At 42.8% G+C, this 16,934-nt stretch overlaps 1 protein-coding gene across 1 annotated transcript; it reads left to right on the top strand.

Annotated features, from left to right (window-relative positions):
- The first annotated feature begins 812 nt into the window (after positions 1-812).
- On the top strand, positions 813-16,726 carry DESI2 (desumoylating isopeptidase 2). Its single transcript, XM_080341329.1, has 5 exons — positions 813-1,316; positions 8,412-8,484; positions 10,334-10,427; positions 11,136-11,277; positions 13,153-16,726. The coding sequence occupies exons 1-5, from the start codon at positions 1,278-1,280 to the stop codon at positions 13,384-13,386; spliced, it is 582 nt and encodes a 193-aa protein (XP_080197455.1). The 5' UTR covers positions 813-1,277; the 3' UTR covers positions 13,387-16,726.
- The last annotated feature ends 208 nt before the right edge of the window (positions 16,727-16,934 follow it).

Raw genomic sequence — 16,934 nt, forward strand, 5'->3', positions numbered from 1 at the left:
TGCATGCTCTGTCCTGCAGTAGCTTCATCTCAAAAGCACACCCACAGCCTGTTGGGAACTACACCTCCTTTGATGTGCTATAAAGGGTCAGCAGCAGTAGCTCTCTTTAGAAAACTGAATCTGCACCCCGGGTTTGCTGTTGACACTTTTTACCAACTTGAATTTTGTTTTGCTATTGCTTGACAAGTTATATATAAGGATACCTTACCATAAGGTTACTATAGCCCACATGGGAAGTGTGTGCAGCCCTAGCAGTGGCCACACATCCAGCACTATCCCCATGTGGGTTATCTGCAGGTCAAGAAAGCTCAAATGTCACTTTTGTAACACTCGTTCCAATTCCCGGCCAGCTCCCCTTGAGCAGGAACACAAAATGGCGGTGCCGGGGCACACTCCCCACACGGCCCCAGCGCAGCCCTTCCTGCCACGGAACACCGAGGGCCTCACCCTGCGTGTGTGTCACGCCCGACACAACACAGGGCAGCCTGACCCGGCCCAGCAGCCGTGAGAGCGCGGTGGTGTCGGCTCCGGCGCGGGTCCGCCCGGCCCGGGCCTGGTGCCGGCGAGACGCGCGAAGTGCCCGCCCGACGGGGCCCCAGCCGGCCGGTGGTCAGCCCGCACCGGGCTCTCCCGCCACCTCCCCAGGACGGATGTGTGAAGAGCCACGGCGGCGCACGGGCGCTGCCCGCGCCGGTCGCTGCTGTGCCGGGGAAGGCCCCCGGTCCGCCCGGGCGGCGCTGTGCACGCCGGGAGCCGCAGCCCTGCCCGCCGCGCTGCGCGCCGGGAGCTGTAGTCCCGTCCGGCCCGCGCCCGGCGGAGATGGGGGCGGGCTCGAGCGGCTCCATTTTGCGCCCATTGGAGGGGCTGCCCGGCCGAACCGCGGCCCCGGCGCCAGCGCCGCGCAGGGCGCGAGCCGCTGCCCGCGCCCTCCCCCGTCCGCGCCGCCGCAGCCGCCGCGCCCCGTCCCCCCCGCTCCCCTCCCGCCGCCACCGGCGCCGCCATCGCCACCGAGGTGGGGCCCGCGCCCGCTCCCCCCCGCCCCGCCCGGCCCCCGCCGCCGGCCGCGGGCTAAGCGCGTCTCCCGGGGGCGAGGCCCCGTCCCTCCGCGGCGGCGGCTCCATGGTGCCCGCCGCCCCCCCCCGCCCCGCAGCAACAGGCAGGACGAGGAGGAAGCGGCCCCCGGGGGTCCCCACGGCCCCGCCGCCCGCCTGAGCAGCGCCGCCGCCGCCGCAGCGGGAGCGACCGAGCGGGCGGGGGGCGCCCGCGGGCCGCCGGCGATGGCGAACCAGCTGGTGATCCTCAACGTCTACGACATGGTGAGCGCCCGGCCCGGCGCCAGGGGCCCGGGCACGGGGAGGCAGCGCGGCCCCGCACCTGTGGCAGCGGGCGCGGGCGGGGGTCCCGGCTCCCCGTTCCGGCCGGGCCGCGGGGCTGCGGCGCGGAGCGTCCTGCGGGAGGGGCGGGGGCAGCGGGGAAAGTTTCCCTGCTCTTCCCCGGCCTGTCCCCGCGGGAGGCGGCTCCGTGGGCTCCCGCCCGCGGGGAGCGATAAGAGACCTGGGGAGGGGGTGGCGATGATCTGGGGGGTCTGACAGTGTCTGCCGGTCTCTTGTGACCCGCAGCCAAAGTTTTCCGGGCTGCGGACCGGGCCTTGTGGTGACAGGTGCGTCCCTGCCCTGGCACAGGGGAAACTCGTCCCCTGCCCCAGCGATGCGTGAATGGCCACGCGTGAATTTCCCCGGGCTGTTCATCCTCCTGTGGTTTTGCCCCCAGGGCTCGGCGGGGGGAGGCTCTCCCGTTCCTGCTCCTGAAAACCAGAAAAGTGGCTGATTTTCCAGCAGGATAGTAGTAGTGGGTAACCACTGTCTGTAGGGATAAGAGATTTTTAATGGTGTGTCAGTAACATGTTTTTTTCTAGACCAGAAATTTTGAACAGTTTTGGTGTGGCTGCAACTTGGTAGAAATAATGGAATTGCTCCAGCTTGATTTGCAGTCCTATGAGCTCACCTTCCCTCCCTTCTGGGTCATCTTTTTGTGACACCTACAGCAACTGTTGTATTGTCTTCTGTTCAGCTGCAAGCTGCTCAGATGCTATGGTAACAAATGAGGTGTAAGTACCTGCATAGAGCAGGAGGCTCGGATAAGTAATATTAAGAAAATATTATCCGTTAATGCCTTTCAAGCACTGGAAATTAGAACAAGGAGCACTAGTTCTCTGGCCACATTTTGAATCTACTGATAGAGGGACAGTAAGATTCATTACTAGCTTCAGGTAACTGTGTTACTTAGCCTATTTTAGATAGGCTTTCCTGCCACCACCACCATTTTAAAGTGAACTTTTTGCCTTTTAAAAGGATGAAGTTATATAATGTAGAGTCAGTGACTGCTGGCAATGAGAAAATGCAGCTTGTTTGCTTGAGAAAACTCAGGCTCAGATGCTAAAATGTTTAAAAGCAATCATAGGCAGCTGTTTTGAAATTAAAATTATATATGAGTTTACATGAACTAGCCTGATTTCTGTTATAATTTTCTTTCTCCCCAGTACTTACCATAGAAATCAATGCCCCTGTCAAAGGATATTTTTAAATTTTTTTTTCTTGCCCCCTCTTGTGTCAAAGTTCTGTCTCCAGTGAATATAACCTGTTGCTTCTACTTTGTTTTTCCTTTATTGCAGAGAATGAGGGGAGAGTGCAGACAGGAACAGTCTATTCACTGATTTTTCAGAGAGAGGGGAATAAATGGAGTCTTTGCTCACCTAGTTGAGCTCATACATGATGCTGATACAATAGGAAATCAGTGTACCTTGTTTATACTAGACTTAAGAAGGGAAGGATGCTCTGTCACATGTGTATGTATGACTTTTCTGGAGTACAGTTAAAAAGTGTACATTGGAGAAGCTCGTCTAGCATGGAAAGAGGTGGTTTTACATTTATTAACTGTAAATAATTGAACAGGGCAAGAAATAGGACTTCAGTTTCAGGGCTCTTACATAAGGCAGTGTCTTTGAAGTCAAGGCCTGACGCACTTCTGACTCACCAAGGTGGAAGACCCGGTGTTCCCACGAAGACTCGCTTAGCTGTGCAAATTGTCACCTGGGCCCAGTTCACGGGCAGGTTGTGAAAACCGACAGAAGGGACTGTCTCCCATGTGAGTTCCTGCCTGCAAAGTCACACCACGGCCTCAGTGGGAAACGGCGTTCTCGCCACGATGATGGCATTGGCAGGGTGTGACTTCAGCATGCCTTTTCTTTTTCTCTTGTCATAGTCTATTCTTCCCATGGTTTTCCTTCACCCCTTACTCCTTAGATTTCTTTGATGCAACCCACATCCTCCTTTGTTTTTCCTCCAGAGCTGAATTACTGTGATTAGTTTTATTCCAGCCATCCTAGGAAGGCCAAGAGTTGACAGAAGGGTAGGGGAAAAAAAGCAACAGGAAGATTGTGCTCATAAAAACTAGTGTCATACTTCTCCTCAGGACATGTTGGCGACTGATAGTCATCGTGTCGTGATAAGTGAGGCTCTGCCTACATCAAGGAGTAGCATAGTCTCTAAAGCCACCATCTGTGGAAGGAACTTATTCCCCAAAAGAATCAAGCAAGCACATTCGTTTGCAGATGCTTGATCACATATAGGGGTGGCATTTTGTGCATTGGTCTGCAGTTGTGGATATGAGCACAAATTATACATAGTTGTAATCTGAATATTTCTATATCATACTTCAGCTGTGTTTGTTGTTTTATAATGGTATCCATGTTATTTGACCATAAGAGAAACGGGTTTCCTTTAAACTGGAAAGAAAAGCTGAGGTTCCCACGGTGACTGAAGGACACTGTCAGTATACATCCAGCCTCGAACTCTCACTAAACGATGTCTCAGTCCATTTTAAACTTGTTTGAAGCAGGACCTTAAACTAGAGCCTTACTTTCGCGTTGCATAGCAGTTATGTGACTGTATGTAGACAGCCTGCTGAAATCTATGATACTTCATTGTTTGGAGGCATTAAGAGTCGGGGGAGAAGGGAAGAGTCTTTCATAATAGCTATTTTGAAGTTCTTTTTATTCATCAAATCTTGACAACTGTGTATTGAGGTACTAGCAGGTGTACTGATGGCTTCCGACACTGTGTCACTTGGAGGTGGGTTTGAGGTTTGGTGATTTTCTTTTTTTGTAGTTTAGGTTTGGGATTGGGGGTTTTTTGTTTCACTTTTGGAACAAGAGACCACTGTTAGATACCTGGTTGACAGAATTGACATTACTGTAACTGCAACGGTGATACCAACAGCTCTATTTTAACCTGAGCGCTAACTGTGGCTGCATTTCCCAGGCAGCTGCTTAGGTATGCAGGGGAATATAGGGTGACCTTGCTGCTCTAGAAACTCCTTGCAGGACTGAGCTGGTTGTTTTCTGAGCATATACCCTTCCATTGTCCTTAGCGCTTGAAACAGTGAAAATCTTTGATAAAACCAAAGAGGGAGGAGGGGTGCGTGTGTTGTACAAGAAAGGGGACTTTCAAGTACTGGGAACTTTACAGAGGGAGAGAAGCTTAAGGGCATATTTACGTGCTGCAGTTCATGCCTTTGAAAATCTTATGATCATTAAAAGGGTAGGGTGAAGACTTTGATATGTGTTTTGAGAACCAGAGTACTTTATAGTTTCATTTTAACTAACTGCTATTTTTAGGAGTCTAGCTTTTTTGTGCACAAAGCAGCATCCTATTTTTTCCCTTGTCAAATAAGGCTTTAACAACCTAAAGTATTAACATAAATGAAAGCTCTGAAGAAAGTAATGAAGATATTTTTGAAGCACTGGGATTAGTCTTTTTCTTTCATTTCAATGACATGACTTTATTGTGCATATAGAAAAATGCTTGTCCAATATTTTCATTCTGATAGTTACATTAAACATCAATTCCTGTTTTATAAGACTGATTTATTGCAAAATATTGAGGATATGGTATTGTGCTTTTTCTATACATTATACTGTGGCAAAATTCATATGAAGACTAAATTAAGGGAATCAAGTTTGTGTAGTGGAAGAAAAAATGCAGCTTCCAGAATCCATTGGGGATTCCAGAATTTGTGGCATTTTACTGATCCAGCAAGCTATATAGTTATTATTCAAGTTGCATTTGCCATGCATTTCTTTCTTCAGTGAGATAAGGCATTTTGTTCGATGAGAAAATGTGACCAACCTTCCAATAGCTGATCCAGATTAAGTAATAACTAGATATAATTACCGTTCCTACGGGGAAAGTATTTCTGCTTTATTGAAATTCTTTTATCTTCAGTTCATCTACTCTAGTCTTACTGGAAATATTAAATGCCAGCTTGCTTTAGTCAGTTCTTCCAAAGATGTTAACGTTTTTTTTATTTGCCACTACTGCTCAGTTTCTGTAGTCTAGTGAGCCTCGTGTATTTAGGTGCCACCAGTAAGGAGGAGTGTGCACTGGAATAGCACTGGACTTGCAGAAGACCTTGTTAGAGCAGCTTTCTGCCCCCTTTGTCTGCTTCTGTATGAAACGATGAGGAGGGTGGGCAACCCACTTGTCTGTCCTCTCCCTACACCCTGCGCTGGGTTTCATGAGGGTGTGTGAGGGGAGGAGCATCAATAATTTTTCTCTTTTTCTGCCTAGTAACAAACTAGGCTTTATTACTTCTACTGCTTATGGAATGTCTTGTGTAACTTCTGTTCCATTTTCAGAGAGCAGTGATAACCTTGCTTGGCATTAACAGATCCGACGTGTGTGTGTAATGTGTAGGTTATTTGGAATTCAGAGGCTAGAGCCGGAGTTTTCTGGCCAAATGAGTACCCAGGAGAGGAAAGACTAGAGCACCAGGGACCCTGTCAAGCTCAGTTCTAGATTAGGTTCATTTGGATGCATCTTCTCATTAGGCCAACAAGCTTTCTTCCTGTGCTAACAAACTGTATGTTAAATGTGCCTATGGTTTTGACTATAAATACAAACCTAAAACTATTTTGAAATGGTCAGCTGGTAAAGTGTGGGATATGACTGGCTTCAGAACTGAAACAGGGTTATGTTTAACTAGCTCCTCCATTTTCCTGGGCGCTTTGATTTCGCTTCAATGAACAGAATCAATTTTTTTTTTATGCTCACAAACCCGTTAAATTCATTGGGTAGTCATAACACTGTTTTATTTCCTTCCCCTCTTCTTATTTTCTCCCTGGTTTCTGTCTTTCTATATCAGGGGTGTCTAACTCATTTTCACCGGGGGCCACAGCAGCCTCGCGGTTGCCTTCAGAGGGTCGAATGTAATTTTAGGACTGTATAAATGTAAATACTCCTGCATTTATACAGTCCTAAAATTACAATCGACCCTCTGAAGGCAACCGCGAGGCTGCTGTGGCCCCCGGTGAAAATGAGTTAGACACCCCTTGTCTGTACAGAGTAAATCTAACCCAGTATATTTCTAGATGTAGCTTGATCATACAGACTCGCCCTTCTCTTCTCGGGGAGGAGGAAGGAAAGAACTGCTAAGCCCTTTAAATAGACTAAGGTGATAATTTAGTGTAGTCATCCATACCCCACTAGCTAACAAAGCAACGCATTGACAAAAACAGGAACTAAAGCAAAGGGTAATGTTTAGTCCTGAGCAAAATTTATCCACAGATCTCAATGAGGCTTAACATTAAATAAATATAAGAAGCAAAATCTGCCTTCTGTTAATTCATGTTGTCAAAATTTCTCACAACTGGCTTGTCTACAGAAGAGGACATCAAATCCTCAATATCTTGCTATCCAGGTAGTCTTTTGTGTCCTGTGCCTGCTAGCATAACTGAATTTTAGGCTGGAAAAATTACATGCTGATGTTTGGTGGCTGATGGTAACTCAATTTGGGGGACTATTTATTTTAGGTTTGACGGTACTTAGGGTGACTATAAAAGCCAAATGCATCCATATTTTATTCCTGATAATCTGTATCTTTTGGCTTGACTTGCTCTTTTTGCCATTTAACTTGTCTTGATTTTCATTAATAGCTTCTCCGTCCGAGGTCTAGTGTATATTTTTTATTGGGAGAAAACTAGCTTTCAGAAATGCATGTTATATATCATAATGTTTGTAATGGCCCTGTAAATTACGCATTAACTCGGCTAGCACGTCTTAAACTCTGACACCTGTAACCTTTTACATTTTTATCATCAGCCGTGCTGTTTTAATAGTGACTTCACATCAGAAAGCATTTACTATGTCAACAGGTTGTGTAAAGAAGACAGCTTCTTTTTCTTCCTGTTTGCTAAACAAATATTAATTCCCTGGGGGTGCCACCTCATCTGTATCCTGTGTGCCAGCTGACTTGTTGCAGGCTCCTTTGCTGAAGTTTGCAGCCATGCCCTTTGGGACCACATGACCTGGGAGGAAAAATCCCACTACTGGACTAAATGACAAAATAATGTTTTCCTTGTAGTTTTGAGAAGTATTTCTTGCTAGACAATTTCAGTTGTAAGGACACAACTGAGGTGGGTTTTTTTAAAGCCTTTGTTTGAGGTTCCTTTTTAAATTATGTGGGTCACTTGAAAATTTTTACTGAGACTGGTATTTTGAGGGTGGCGATGTAGTTCCAGAACTCTGTGCATCTTTAGGATCTTGAGGGTAATAGTTGGATCCTGACAGGCACTTGCTGCTGCTTCTGAAAAAGAAAAGAGAAAGTACTAAGGGAAGGGGGTTTTTCTTCCCCCCGCCACCCCCTTCCCCTCTTTTTTTGATAAGTTATCACTTCCTAGTTTCCTTTTGAAATGCAATTATTATCTGTTGGATACAATAGAAGTGATATATTGGAAACAGGTGTTAGGCCTATGCAAAAGACTTACACCTGGTGTATGGAGACACATCAGGAGCTGGGAGAGAGCTTCGTCTCTTGTGTAGTGTCTGACAATGGTGTATTCAGAGATAAAATATACTGAGGCAATTTCAGTCCATCTTACATACCTCTGAGTGTGTCTCGTGCTCACCTGGTCATAAGCAAAAGTGTGGTTGTTGCTATAAATGATGGAATGTGTATATTACAGTCCTGCATTCTGATATTATTAAAAAAAAAAAGTGCTCCTGCAGAATTACTGTTGATTCTAGAATGTATCACACCTAATGGAAAAGTTTACAACCTGTAACTTGTTGACAGATCGAAAGTTGACCCGGATTTCTCCCATGGATGGTCTCCTTGGCTGGCAGACATTGACCACACTAAAACACTGAAGTAGAACGCAATGGAATTAATTCATTCTGTACAGTTGTGGAACTTTAATGGCATGTTCTGTTCCTGTAAAATGGGTTGTGCAGTTTCACTTTGTGGTAGGATTTTATTCTTTTGATGTGGAAGATAAATACTTGTCAGCCTGTTATCAGAAGACAAATCTGTATGAGAATCTAACAAAAGTCCTTTTTTATTTTATTTTCTTTTAGTACTGGATGAATGAATATACTTCTTCCCTTGGAATTGGAGTGTTCCATTCAGGTATAGAGGTGTATGGCCGAGGTACGTGCAAGAAAGACATAACTTACTCTTTGTTTGGTAATGCTGTTATTTAAAATATGTTTATCGGGTAGTGAAGGAAGTCTGGCTTCTGAAACCTGTTCATCAGTTTTCTCTTACAGTTCTCATCTCTTCTGTTCTGGAAAAAGCCTTGGATACAAATAATCCAGTAGTCATCTAGCATTCTTGTCTAAAGCTGTGCAACTATGAAAAAAGTGTGCAATTTATTCAACTAGGCATAGAAATATGTATTTTAGGTTTTGAAATACCTATTGCCAAAATAAATGTATGCTTCAGGTAAGCATGGTTGAGTCATGTTTCCTCAGTATTCTGCCAGCCCTTAGTGCAAGAAGTTAATTTTTAGGTGCAGAAACAATAGTTTGTTGCAGATAGACACCTGTATGATGATCAGCAAAACCTGTCTGTCCCTTATTGGTAGGCTGGTTTGTTTTAAAAAGATAGTTTCTTTAAAAGGCATCTCATGAGTACTTTTTGCAAAAGATACACTTGTGATAAATACAGCAACACACTGAGATTTTGCTAAGTAGGTGGTACTTTGGGGATGCAGCTTCCTGACCTGTGTGAGCCACTTTGAGTCCCCGTTGCTGCCCAAGGGTGTTTCTGAGCATCCAGTAGCACAGGCTCAGGTCTGGGGTGTTCCTGCCTGCCAGCCTAATGACACTGTGAGCTGATGGTGCTAAGAGCAGTCCATTTAAGGATAAAAAAACTCCAGTCCTCTTTTTGGAACGTGTTTGGAGGTGAGGGGAAGCAGCAAACGTTGTGGCATGAAATCCAAGGACCACACTGTGCAAAGTTACCTTAAACTATAGATGTTTCAGCTGCTGTAATGGTCAAACCGTAACTGAGTTTGCAAGTGTTTTCAAAGTAACAAATTGACAAAATGCAATATTTATTGTTAAAACTTTTTAAAATTTCTTTTAATCCAAACCAGAAAGACCTGACTCTCAATAGTGCTGTGCCTGAAACTGGGCTTGAGCTGTGCCAGACACATGTGCACGGTGTAACAGCTCTCTCCTGTAGCAGGTCACGCCCCTGCTAGAACAATGACCTGCATTTTTCAAAGTACATCAAACTTTATTTATTAACCTGTTGTAAAAAAGATTATCCACAAAGCCGAATGCTAGACTTGGATGATGTGTTAGGAGTTTTGAGGAAGTGTGAAGTCGTGCTTAAAGCTTTCTTTTGCACTCGGGGTGCGGTGTGGTGCATTATTGTACAGACACAGGAGGAAGCTAAAGCACCCCGTGATACTTTCTTGTACTGTAAGTGCTTACGCCAGCAGATGCTGTGTGCAGACTTCAGATGCATGCACTGGTTTACTTTCTTGTTATAGTGAAGAGCTCAGGACAGTTGAACTCCTGCAAATCAAAGAAATAAAAAAAAAATCATTATGCTACTACTAGCTGCCACACTTACAGCTGTAGTGCACACTGAATAGAAGCGCCATCAGACTTCTGAGGGTGCAGTACTTTGAATCCCTAATCCATAAATATGTAAGTGGATTTTTTAAAAACAAGCATGTATAAAGAACATCGGTGGGATTTACAATTCAACTTGTAAATCCTCACTGATACAATGAAAACAATATGTAGTTACTGTAAAGTTGTTTAAGTTAAACATGTACAGTGATGTAGGAAATTTCCTGATGGTTTTCACTTAGATCAACTAGTACCTTACAAAACTTCATTTCCAGCTCCTTGCATCTGTTACCCATGTAAATAAGAAGTCTGGTTTCTAGCTTTAGATCCTTGTGATCTTCCAGTCAGTGAGTTCTGCTGTTTCCCACTGGTGTCGTATGCTGTTTTTGTTAAATCTGAGCTTTCTCTTTCAGAATTTGCCTATGGAGGTCATCCATACCCTTTTTCTGGAATATTTGAAATTTCACCAGGAAATGCATCTGAGCTAGGAGAAACATTTAAATTTAAGTAAGAAAGATACCTATTTTCTTGCTTTTCGGAAGGCCTATTAAAAAGACAACTTGTTGCTTTTATTTTTGAGGATAGATATGTTGAATATTACAGGATTTCTGACTTATTGAGAAATTAGTGTGTTTACTTAGAAATGAAAGACAAAGGTGATGAGACTCAATAGTGTCTACAGCAAATAACATTATTTTTGGCATACATTAAATGCCTTAAATCTGTACAAATTATATGGACTTTTGGCTAGCTTTTTTTATTCGTACAGTATATACAATGGAGTAACTTTTTCAAGGTAGTGAAATTTTTATTCAAAGAAAAAGCTGAAAAATATTGCTCTTCAAGGTTTCCCCATGTCTCTTTTGCACTTTCTCAGTGTGATTGCCTTGACCCTTCCCTGCTTTATAAGCTTTTACCTGTTCTCAGCTGTCTCTTAGAAATTATATCCTTTGCAGAAGAGGGGAAAATTGCATCCAATATTTCTCAGAGTTAAGTTACAAAGAACTTACAGGTGGGCAAACGGCAAAGAAATAATATCTCATGATAAAGATGAAAGTGGTGCTGTAATGTGTAATAGAAATAAACCATGGTGTTCTAGGAGGGCGGAAAGATCTCCCCACCCACAGTGGGGTGATTTTTGAGTGATGTGTGAACAATAATCCGCCTATATCATAGAAGCCCGATCACCTTCTACTCTCTCTGTTTCTCTTCTAGAGAGGCTGTGGTTCTAGGCAGTACTGACTTTATGGAAGATGACATAGAAAAAATAGTAGAAGAGCTTGGAAAAGAATTCAAAGGAAATGCTTATCACCTAATGCACAAAAACTGCAATCACTTCTCTTCAGCTTTATCTGAGGTAAGCAAATGTAAAGGTCTGCAGAAAGGTGTTTCCTGGGTGGCTACAGAGCATTTTTCCTGTCCCTTGGAATGTTTGACCTAATTTCCAGCTTCCTAGTTCTGTTACTTTGGGCAAATGTGGCTGTTTTTCAGGTTCTATTTGTGTTCATGTCCAAAGCACAAGATTTTGCTACCAAAAATGCTAAATATTGTTTTCATACATAGTTTGTGTTCTAGCAGGTATGCATTCTTAATTGAGAGCCCTAGTGAATGAAGTATTAACAGGATTTCCAAATCATTTCAGATGCTTCAGAGATCACTACTGAAGATAGAACCATGTGTTATTTTTATCCACAGAATCATCATACTGAAAATAATTTTTAAAGTTACGATCTACTGTAAAGAATAACAAAGACATTGAAGTTTAACAGATAGTGTTAATCCTCTGAGAGGCTTTTGTCAAGTTGTTGCTCTGCCAGCACCCATGTCTTGGACATGTAGATACCCGAGTGGTTGTACAGAGTATCTGACTGTGGAGTTGAACGGACTTTGCTTTTTCCTCTTGTTTTTATTTTAACATGGTTGGTTTGCCAGTATGATTGACTGCCTGATCACTCACGTGTGTATCAACACGAGGGAAAGGGTCAAGAACAAGTAATGCAGGACAAAGACGGGAATGGCAGTTGTGATTTTTATCAGTAGCTGGCAATCTCTGCTTGTCAGAATTTATTCTAATGTTTCATTGAAGCACTCCAAAAAAGGCATGGCTATTTTTTCCATTATGAACTTCCATAAAATTTAATTGTTCTGTTTTGGTTTTTTTTTTTCAAATAGTTAATGGCACACTTATTGTATAGCCTGTGTTTTGTGTAAACTGATCTTCCAGTGGTACTGGAAAATTTTATTGAGATGATGATTCATGTGCGATGCTGGAACAAGTAAGTAGGGTGAGACACTGACAAAGCAGCAGTTGGCCTGAAATCTGGCCTATATGGCCAGGTTTTTGCCATACGCTTCAACCGCATTATCATGTTGTTCCTATTTTATGTCTTGTCCTATTTAATGTTCAGAATGACTGTAAAAACAAGGATATAATTACAAGTTAAATGCAGCATAGTAATGCTCACATTAGCTACAATTTTCTCCAGGTTTACACTGGAGTAAGTAGTACCAGAAGTGAATATGGAGGTAGTTAAGTAAAATAGCTCACTCCTTGAATAGTGACAATGAAACCATTCAATGACTTGTGTACAGAAAAACCAAGTATTTAATGCAGCTTTATATATTTTTGAGGAGCTGAAACCAGCTTTGCACTGTATAGCTTCTCTTGTTCCAGTCAACATAAGAGTGTTTGTGCTTGGCCTGTGTGCTGCAAGATGGCGATGTCTTGTGCAAAGTCATCAGAGGCCGTCTCAGTCAATACCCTCAGCTGTATGGATACTTTGACATAGCTGTGGTATCGACACTATCTTTTTGACCAATCGATTTCAGGGTGCTTTTTTCTAATAGTGAGATTTCTCTTGCTATTTCTGTTTCTGAAGGATGAGCAGTGAATAGAAAGCATACCTTAACTCATTTCTGTGTCTTTTATAGAAGTTATTCAAAAAGAGTGAGGCGGTTAGGCTTTTCAGGACTTCTAAGAAAATACAGAAGCATATGTCAAGCTCTCACAGTGGAAAACAAGTCTCCTTGTGTGACTTGGGATGCTGCTTTTACAGATGGGGAAAGTTGTCCTAGCGTAGCTAACTTGAGTGCTGCTTGACTGGTGTTTGTGATACGCAAATCATAAGGCTGCTGCAGCCTTTGCTTTTTATTTCCACTGTGTACTGCAGTTCTTTTGCTGCTGAAACCAGAAGACAAACTAATCCTTTCTTTTTCCCTTCCCTGCCTCTAGATTCTGTGTGGAAAAGAGATTCCACGGTGGGTGAATCGCCTTGCGTACTTCAGCTCCTGTATCCCGTTCCTGCAGAGCTGCCTGCCGAAGGAGTGGCTGACACCGGCAGCCCTCCAGTCCAGCGTGAGCCAGGAGCTGCACGAAGAGCTGGAGGAAGCCGAGGATGCGGCAGCATCAGCTTCCTTGGCAAGCTCAGCATCTGGGTCTAGAACTGGACGCCACACCAAATTATAAGTCTCCCTCCAAAGTAACAGATGGTTTGAAAAACTTCAGTTTAATTTCTCCAGCAATTGACTTCCTGACAGAACGTGAGAGCTGACTCTAGAACATGGGTTTTATATGCAAAAAAGGCTCTCGTCACCCCCTGTTTCAGCTCAGGATTATTTATGTATTGAAAAGGATTGCTGGGAGAAAAGGGAAGGATTATGGGTGAAGCCACCTTTTTCATTTTCACCTGTTTGGTAGACCTGGGTTAATGTAACATCTTGTATAAAGCAGAACTTAAATTATTTGTTTACAGTATTGTGTACTGCTGTTTACAAGTCCTGTAAGGACTCCTGCCACCATGGAAGAACAGAGAATTTGAGTTGGATTTAACTGTTGGTAAAATCAGTGGTGTGATGCTCTGGATGAACTCTCCCCTTTGTTTTCAAGATTTTAAGGCAGGTAAACATAAAATTTTGAGAAATGCCAGAAACTGCTGAATACTATATATGTAAACAGGGTACTGTGCACTTAAAGTGGCTGATGTAAACAGGCGGATTGCAGGATGTAGGGAGACTGCTTTTGTCTAAGATCTGTTACAGAAGTATGACCTCTACATTAATGAAACTGTGGATTTTTGCACATATGAAGGGGAATTTCTGTGTCATTACAATGCACATTGATCCCTTTTTATTTTTTTTAAACTCAGCCATGTAGTTTGCATCCTATCTTCTGTCTGCATTTACAGTCTACTTCAACCAGATTTTAGACACGTGAATATCATCTGTTAGAAGCATCAACAAATTTTTCACTATTTGCTTTACTTGGTTTCAAACTTGTATATAAAAGTTAGTACTTTTATTCTGGTTTGTTTCTTTCATATAGCTTGGAATAGTGTAATACAAGCCATTTATGGCTGGGGAATGGCCTTGCTTTCTGCTGCTGATTTTTGCTTAATTTGAGTTTGTAAACATTCGTGTCCTTGTTTTTGAGCTATGAGTTAATGCCCAGTTGTGCATATCCGCACAAATTACAGAGAAATCCTAATTTATTTTCCCACAGTCTCTGTCTGTGGCATTAACTTTCTTGTCAGATGTAATGAAGAAAAACCTGAAAATTGCTTATGCACCTGCGTGTTTACACAGCAGAACCCACTAATCTGCACACATAATTATATCTGAAGGTAAGAGATATTATTTTCTAAAATACAGAAGTATGTTTGCTGGTAGATTATAATTAGAGCTAAATTATAATTAGTGATCAGAATATATAATGGAATGCCTTATTCTTGTTCACTTACCAAGAGAATTATTGGTTCTTCCAGTCATTAGTGTAAATTAGTGAGGTTCTCTTGTGCACATAAGGATACAGTAGCACAAACATGAGGGAGGTGAGCTTGTGTATTTTGAAAGACTTGCTGCCTTAAATTTAAAAAAAAAGAAAACAAACAAACATACCGTCCATAAACTGATCAGCTCACAAAGAAGCGTGCATTACTAGAAGTATAAATGATTCTTACAAGCTTTATTTTCAGTCTGTTGCTGGATTTTAGTTTTTCCATTAAGTGAAATACTGACTCTACAGTTTCTGCTGTTTAAAAGGAAAAAAAAAAATACCAGGAGGCAAAAATGGTTCATGTTATGGATGCTCCTAGCCACAGGTAGTCGGTGCCGCTGCGCCCTACGGGAAGGTGCAGTAGGCTGTGTTGTAGTAAGAATTCTTATGATGGGCAACTCCAACTGGGGTTAGAAACAAGCAGAAGTTTTTCTGCCAGCAGTTGGGTTGGCTCCTTTGTCAGGCAGTCTCTACGTTTTCACTCATGGTCTGCGATGCAGTGTAGCTACAGAGGTGCTCGGTTCTGGGGAAAAAAGAAATCATTGAGACTCTTTCTGGAAAGATGGGATAATAGTAGAAGTCTCTTTAACTGTAGTTTGGTACGTGTTTTAATAATCTCTTCTGCCAAGTGGGAAATGCTCAAGACTGACAAGTCTACCGCTAATCACGTTCTCTGGTCTCCAGAAGCTGGACATACTGACTCTCCCTGTCGAATGAATCTCTTGGATTTGAGTTCTCCTTTCATTTTTTTCCCTGTAGTGAAAATGAATATGGTGGTCCCCAGTCAACTCTCAAGCATTACAGAACTGAATCTCGCGCTCCTGACAGCTGAGACAACAGGCCACAGGTTATTTTGTCTCTGCTGTGCAGCTGGGGAAGTAATGTGACTGAGTCTCTCGGCCAAGGCAGGTCCTTCATTTCAGCTCAGGGTTGAGGCCACTGATCTAGCAATGTACTGTAGCTTTTCCTAGGTTTTAGGGAAAATAAATAGAATGAATTTTCATTGCTACCTAACTTTTATGTACCAAAATCAGCTTTTTAGGCTTCTGATACATCCAGAGTGCTAGGTCACCAATCTCTACACCTTCATTATGACACACAACTGCAGCATGTACAATGCAAGAACGTGACAGATCACAGCACAGTTTTTATTTAGAAGTAAAACTAAGAATATTTTTTATAAAGCAGACTGGAAAGTTTGTAACAAAAACATTCATTTTATCGGTAGCTGTACAGGTGAAAATACTGTCTTATGCTCCTCTTCTTTGTTGGTGTTTCAAAACCATCCATTTGTAAACCCTGTGAGGAAAGTGACCCCTGAACCCTGAAGGCTGTTGGGTACTGAATCAAAGCAAGCGGTCCTGTAACCTCAGCCGCAACTCAGCCTCCACTGGATGCCTCCGAGAAGTCACCCTGCCAGTGGTTACTCCGATTTGTTAGCAATAGAGCAAGTTACCTTTCACCAGCATTACTGCCAAGCAGGGATTACTTTAGTCTACTAACGACCACACTGTGCTAGGACTAGGACACTGCAAAATGCTGTGAGAAAGCTGGACACCTGTGGAGTCTATTCCATCAAAACGGGTAGAAAAATATCACTACTTCAGGGTTCTGCTCTGTTTACTTTCTCATTCTTGTTTAATTTTCTGTAAGGTAGTACTTTTCGTACGTATTACATTCTTTAACTCAAAGTCATTTTATTTAAATGCCATTTGCTGTTCAGCAAGCCAAAAAAAATCCAATGTACTGTCAGTGTGCACCAGTAACTTCAGAGTGGCTTGGTAAAAACATAGTTGCATTACTTCTGAAATTTGCAATGCAATTCTGATCACTATTGATACATGGTAATTTTCACTGTTGGAAGTTGGTTACAAGCTGAATATTCACTGATGCATTTTTTGTAAACTTGTATTCAAGTTTACTGTACTACATAGTATTTGTATAAAATTCAAAGAATTTTGACTTTTGTTACCTGTACATGGCAACAAGTTGTCTAGCATCTGAAACTTAAATCCATCAGTTTATTAAAAATACTTTTATAAAAAAAAGACGGTTGGCTGTGTGTGTTATTCCCTGGTACCTATACCTTGTTTTGTCAGTTCCATCCAAGCTGACCCTCACTTCTGGAAGATGCTTTCAAAGGATGTTAAGATGATCCAAGGGTTTCCTATAGTTAACCTATAGGCTATTTTCTGACATGAGCCATGAGGTGTGTGGGGTCTGTAATGTCTGTGCTTTTCCAG

Source organism: Nesoenas mayeri (assembly GCF_963082525.1).
Source record: "Nesoenas mayeri genome assembly, chromosome: 3".
NCBI lineage: Eukaryota > Metazoa > Chordata > Aves > Columbiformes > Columbidae > Nesoenas > Nesoenas mayeri.

Excerpts from the sequence above, each read along its gene's own strand:
- DESI2 (XM_080341329.1), top strand. The coding sequence starts at position 1,278 with ATGGCGAACCAGCTGGTGATCCTCAACGTCTACGACATG. Across the intron at positions 8,485-10,333 it reads TATAGAGGTGTATGGCCGAG|AATTTGCCTATGGAGGTCAT; the intron begins GTACGTGCAAGA and ends TTTCTCTTTCAG. Across the intron at positions 10,428-11,135 it reads GGAGAAACATTTAAATTTAA|AGAGGCTGTGGTTCTAGGCA; the intron begins GTAAGAAAGATA and ends TTTCTCTTCTAG.